General features: G+C 40.9%; 1 protein-coding gene across 2 annotated transcripts; it reads left to right on the top strand.

Annotated features, from left to right (window-relative positions):
* The first annotated feature begins 1,793 nt into the window (after window positions 1-1,793).
* Window positions 1,794-3,346, top strand: LOC117186621. 2 transcript variants are annotated; one of them, XM_033387628.1, is made up of 2 exons: window positions 1,794-3,043; window positions 3,114-3,346. In XM_033387628.1, exons 1-2 carry the CDS (start codon window positions 1,961-1,963, stop codon window positions 3,141-3,143), a joined length of 1,113 nt encoding a protein of 370 aa, XP_033243519.1. In that variant the 5' UTR covers window positions 1,794-1,960; the 3' UTR covers window positions 3,144-3,346. The 2 variants fall into 2 exon arrangements, with proteins under 2 accessions (XP_033243519.1, XP_033243520.1); XM_033387629.1 differs by having other exon boundaries at window positions 1,795-3,043; window positions 3,132-3,346.
* The last annotated feature ends 3,052 nt before the right edge of the window (window positions 3,347-6,398 follow it).

Here is a 6,398-nt window from a genome sequence, read left to right as displayed (position 1 = left end):
AGGGTTAACAATTCCTATCTTTTCAAGTGTAACTGATAACATTAATGCTTTTAATTCTGAAATAATTATTCTGTTTCTTGAAAGTAATGTCTCATTTGCGATTGTGGGAATTGGTTTCTTAACTCTTCTGTATCCTTTACTATTGTTGTATATTGAAAAGTGAAGAGTAATATGAACTCATTATGAACTGATGTCTATTTTAAATTGTCCTTAAAGACCACCCTTCCTTTTATTAGGACCGGTGTCCCCAAGTCTGCCTCGATTTTATTTTCGGTGTACAAAGGTGTCAGTTTGTTTCCTAATCGTTTGTTTGCTTTTACAAGGACTGTGTCACCTACTTGAAACTGTCTATCATGTCTTATGAACTGTTTGCTTTATGAACTCTATTCCTGATTTCTACCTCAAGTTCAGGGGAGGTCGAGTGAATCGACCGGACGTTTCTTCGGTACGGAGTGAACTGTGTTATTGTATTCAATAGTTGCTTGAAGTATTCCACAGTATTTGTAAGTTTCCTTTGTGCTGTTAAACATTTCGCAATGTCATTAAGGGTGCTATGGAATCTTTCGACTTGTCCATTGGAATTACTATGAAGTGGTGGAGCATTTATAATTTGAATGTTATATTGGTTACTTAATAATGATTTTATTGTCTCGGACTTTATGGAAGGTTCGTTATCGCAATAGATCGTCTTGGTGTTCCGGTAAAAATTGATAAGTTGTAAAATTGCTGATTGTATGTAAACTATTGTTCTTGAAGCGATGGGTTGGACAACTGCAAATTTTGAAAGCTTGTCTATGCATGTGAGGAAGTATTTTTTATCGTTTGAATATACGTCGATATGTAGCATTCCGCCCACATACGAGGGTATGGGTGTTTCCCCAAGTATTTGTTTTTGCGGGTGTCGGTTGTACTTGGCCGTTTGACAAATTTTGCAATTTGCAACAACCTCGACGGCTAATTTGGTAATTTTCGGGAAAAAATAGTCTTGTAAAATTTATTTTACATTCTCCTGTGCCGCCCTATGGGCTCTATTGTGTTCTGTAATAACTATTTCTTTTTGTTCGTTCTTGTCCAAAATGTAATTTACTATGTGTTTTGTGTATCGGAACATTGTTGTTGGAAATGTTTCTATTAATTTGTGTTGTATGAATGCTAATATGGGTAATTCGCAGTGGATTGCATTTACGACATCTTTTTTGACAGCGTCACTTATTTTTTCAATTTACGAGTCCCTACTTGAGAAATATATTGAATGTCGGATCTTTTCACCGAACAAAATGGTTGTGCGATTTGAAGCTACTTCATGTTCCTCTATTATAATTTGGTTTCGAAAGCAGTTGATTGGTTTGTCTGTTGATTCTATAGTGTATGTAAGTGATACTTCTCTGTGTATTGTGGCCCTGTCTGACTGTACATCATCTTCTAGGGTATGGATGTTGTGTCGTGATAGTGCGTCAGCGACGAAGTTTTCTTTTCCTGGCTTGTAGAAGATATTTGCATTGTACTCGTCTATGAAAGCTTTCCAGCGTCTTATTTTTGCGTTTGGGTTGCGCTCAGAAACTGCAAACGTTATGTAGCAAGGTAATAATTAGTGAGGCATTCAACTAGTATTTAAAATAGCATACAGCGCGCATTGGTATTTACCGCACCATCGATACACTCGGAGGGAAATACCAATAGTGAGATATCGGATAAGAAACATCGAGAAGAGAGTGAGTGCACTTTGTAAATGGCGATTGTGAGAGACGGACGCGCAGCTAATAAAAAAGAGTTACATTAAATCACCGGGTTTGTGTTTTTATACCTATGCAGTTCACTCACGCACCGATATTGGTCACTACGATTCCCGGGTTAGACGGCCTACAATTTCAGAAGTGGGATACGATCAATCGCCGCCAGTGAAAAATAGCGAAAATTTTTATTATCTCGTCCGTCGAAGACGCCATCGCTGAAAAAAAACATGTCGGACTTGGTCGGCACGGAGGAGTTCTCGGCCGCCCAGCTGCGCGAATGGCTGGAGTCCCTCAATCTACCAAAAGGTGGAAGCAAAGCTGCCATGGCAGCGAGACTTAACGAAATACCAGTAGAGCTGCGGGGACAGGGACCACCGGCAGCCGAAACATGCGAGAACGAGAGGGAAGATGAGGCGGCCGCAGATCAAGACTCGACGAAGAGCGAACGCAAAGAGAAGAACGAAAAAGCACCGCAAGCGCCTGGGCACAACAACAACCATGGCGAATATCGAGCAGAGGTTGAAATGTTAAAACTGCAAATCGAGCTGCTGAAGCTGCAGAGCGAGAGGGAGAAGGAAGGGAGAGGAGAGAACACAACACCAGCCGCCAGCAATGACGCTGGCGTCATGTTGCTAAATGCCGCCAAAGACATGTTGCCAACATATCATGGCAACATTTCTGGAAACAACGATGACGTCACAACTTGGATCGCGCAGTTTAAGGCCGTCGCAAAAGTGAACAAACTGAAGGATGAGAAGCTACTAATGCTGCTAATGTCGAAGCTTAAGGACAAAGCATTGGTGTGGCTGCATTCGAGTCCGGAGCACATGTCGCTGCCAATCGATCAATTGTTGAACGTCATGGAAGACACTTTCCATCCCAAGGAAAGCAAACTGTTGCTCCGTCGCAAGTTCGAGTCCCGTTCATGGGCACGTGGCGAGGAGTTCTCGATGTACTTCAACGCCAAAGTGTCGCTGGCATCCCGCATAGTCATTGACGACGAGGAGTTTATTGACGGAGTCATCGAAGGTATCCCAGATGTAGGCCTGCGTAGGCAAGCCCACATGCAGTGCTTTGGCGCTCCATATCAACTACTCAAGGCGTTCGAGAAGATCATGCTGCCAAAGAAGTACGGTTCAACTGAAGGGGCAAACACTGGAGCCTCGCCAACACCCATTCGCTGCTACAACTGCAACTCTTTGGGCCACGTGGCAGGGGAGTGCCGCAAGCCCAAGCGCGAAAGAGGAGCGTGCTACGGATGCGGCAGCATGAGTCACCAGGTGTCACACTGTGACGAAAAGAAGTACAAGGTACATAACGATTATATATACAAATTTAATATATACATTAGCAATTACAATAACAAATGCTTGTCCTTAGAGTGCCTCATCGACTCAGGGAGCCCAATAAGTTTTATGAAGTTATCGTGTCTAGAGCACCAGTCGGAAAATAACCTAAATAAAGTGGAAGAGCGCTCACGATTAAGTTCGAACGAAATCAAAGAAGATGATTTAAGTTTATATAAGTTTAACAAAGACAAGAAAAACAGAGAAATTGAATTTATTTTGAATAAAAATGCGGATTACGCTTATGTTGGACTAAATAATAGCAAACTTAACATCTTTGGTAAAATACCCAGTTTTGTAATTATTAACAAAAATCGAATCAACTTTGAATTACTAGTAGTGGCAGACGAGTCGATGGGCTATGAGGCTGTGTTAGGTAGGGATTTTATGAATTTATGCAAATTTAAAATTGTAAGTGACATTTGCAAGGAGAAGGAGAGTGAGACAAAAAACGAGTGTGAAATAAAAAATGAGTGTTTAGAAAAAAATGAGTGTTTAGAAGAAAATGAGTGTTTAGGAGAAAATGAGTGTTTAGAAGAAAATGAGTGTTTAGGAGAAAATGAGTGTTTAGAAGAAAATGAGTGTTTAGGAGAAAATGAGTGTTTAGAAAAAAATGAGTGGAAAATAGAGAATGAGTGTTTAGGAGAATACGAATGTGAAGTTAAAGATGAGGGTGATAAAGAGAATAAGCATGAAGTAGAAAGTGGAGGCAAGGTAGAAAATGAGTGTTCTGCAATGGTTGAGTGTCTGGAAGACAGCGATACCTGCGAGAGCGTAAAAACCAATTTCAACGAACTACCAAGCCAGTATCCAGACAAAGAAAACGACTGGGAGTTGAAAGTAGGGACAGATTGTAGCCAAGAACTCGCAGGACGACTTAAATACATGTTTAGGACAGCGTATGTAAACGCAGAAAGACCAAACTTACCACAAACCAAGTGGGAAATGAAGTTGAATTTCGAACACGAAAAACCGTTTCATTGCCCACCTAGAAGACTGTCGTATAGCGAAAAAGCCCAAGTACAGAAAATGATAGACGAATACACAGAAAAAGGTTACATCAGAACCAGTGAGTCAGAATACGTTTCGCCTATAGTACTGGTAAAAAAGAATTCGGGAGAGTTGAGACTGTGCGTCGATTATCGCACACTTAATAAAGGTATGATAAAGGACAATTACCCAACACCTCTGATAGACGACCTACTAGATAAACTGTCAGGGAAAAGACTTTTCACCAAGTTAGACCTGAAGAATGGATACTTCCACGTATTTATGCATAAAGATTCAGTTAAATACACATCGTTCACGACCCCCATGGGACAATACGAATGGTTGAGGATGCCGTTCGGGTTACGAAATGCATCGGCGGTGTTTCAAAGATTCACAAACAACATTTTTGCAGATATGGTAAAGGAAGACAAAGTTATAATATACATGGACGATATTATGGTAGCAACAAAAGATAGTGATAGTCACATGGAAATTTTACAAGAAGTGATGAGACGATTGGTAGAGAATAAACTTGAATTAAGGATTGATAAATGCGAATTCTTACAGTCAGAAGTTAAGTACCTGGGCTATTCCATATCGGGTAACGGAATTAAACCAGATACGAAGGGATTACAGGCAGTAAAAGGGTTCCCAGTCCCCACGAAAACGAACGAAGTGCAGAGTTTCTTAGGGTTATGTTCTTACTTTAGACGGTTCGTAAAAGATTTTTCTACGAAAGCTAAGCCCCTTTATGATTTGGTCAAAAAAGACAGGAAGTTTGAATTCGGTATCGTAGAACTAGAATGTTTCGAACAACTCAAAAGTAATTTGTTGGAAGCACCGATCTTGGCACTTTACAATCCCAGAGATCCGACAGAATTACATTGCGATGCAAGTTCGTTAGGTTTCGGGTCAATTCTAATGCAGAAGAAGGGTGATGGCAGAATGCACCCGGTGTTTTATTTCTCCAAGCGGACAACAATTACCGAAGCAAAATACCACAGCTTTGAACTGGAGACACTAGCGATAATTTATGCACTACAACGGTTTAGAGTATACGTGCAAGGCATACCCTTCAAAATAGTGACAGACTGCAACGCGCTAACTATGACTCTAAACAAAAAAGAACTCAATCCACGCATTGCCCGCTGGGCGTTAGAGTTACAAAATTATGACTACAAGTTAGAACACAGGTCAGGAAGTAGAATGCAACACGTAGATGCGCTAAGCAGAGCCGTTCAGATACTCACGGTAGACACAAACACCTTTGAAGAAAATTTAATTATATGCCAAAACAGAGATAACAAACTGATGGAGCTGAGAGAAACGTTACAGAAATCAGAACACAAACATTATGAGATGAGAAACGGAATAATATACAGGAAAAAAGATAACAATACTATCCTATTCTGCGTACCCGAGGAAATGGAAGGCCACGTACTCTATAAGTACCACGATGAACTAGGGCACGTCGGTATAGACAAGATGACCGACGCTATATCGAAAAGCTACTGGATCTCAAACGTAAGGTATAAAGCCAAGCGACACATTGAAAACTGTCTAAAATGCATAGCGTACTCAGCAAAACACGGAAAAGAGGAAGGGTTTTTACACAACATACCAAAAGGGTCAGGACCATTCGAGGTAGTACATATCGACCATTTCGGGCCAGTCGACAAAGGCAGGGCCAACAAACATGTTTTAGTAGTAATAGACGCGTTCACCAAATTCGTAAGACTTTATACGACCAAAACCACTAGCACAAAGGAAGCAGTAATTGCAATGAAAGATTATTTCCGAGCTTACAGTAGACCCAGATGCATTGTGTCAGACAGAGGAAGCTGTTTCACGTCAAAAGAGTTTGAAGAATTCTTAGAACAGAGCAATGTTAAACACGTAAAGATAGCAACAGGGTCGCCACAGGCCAACGGGCAGGTAGAAAGGGTGAACAGAAGTTTGGGACCCATGATTGCAAAGCTTGTTGACCCGGAAAAAGGATTACATTGGGATATGGTAGTGGAAACAGTAGAACACGCGATGAACAACACAATTCAAAGAACAATTAATGAACACCCGAGCAGAATGTTGTTTGGGGTCGTACAAAAAGGAAAGGTTTCAGATTTACTAAAAGATCATCTAGACGAACTAACCGAACAGCGGGCAACAAGGGATATAGAAAAGATTAGAGCAGTAGCAGGCACTCATCAGGAAAAAATACAGTCTTATAACAAACAAGCAACAAATTCAAAGCGAAGGGAGCCACACGTGTACGTAGATAATGATCTAGTTATGGTGAGAAATTTCGACACTCATACAGGGGTGTCTAAAA

Source organism: Drosophila miranda, chromosome XR (genome assembly GCF_003369915.1).
Source record: "Drosophila miranda strain MSH22 chromosome XR, D.miranda_PacBio2.1, whole genome shotgun sequence".
NCBI classification, from domain to species: Eukaryota; Metazoa; Arthropoda; class Insecta; order Diptera; family Drosophilidae; genus Drosophila; species Drosophila miranda.
The sequence above is the reverse complement of the archived record's forward strand: the minus strand, read 5'-3'. Positions and strand labels throughout refer to the sequence as shown.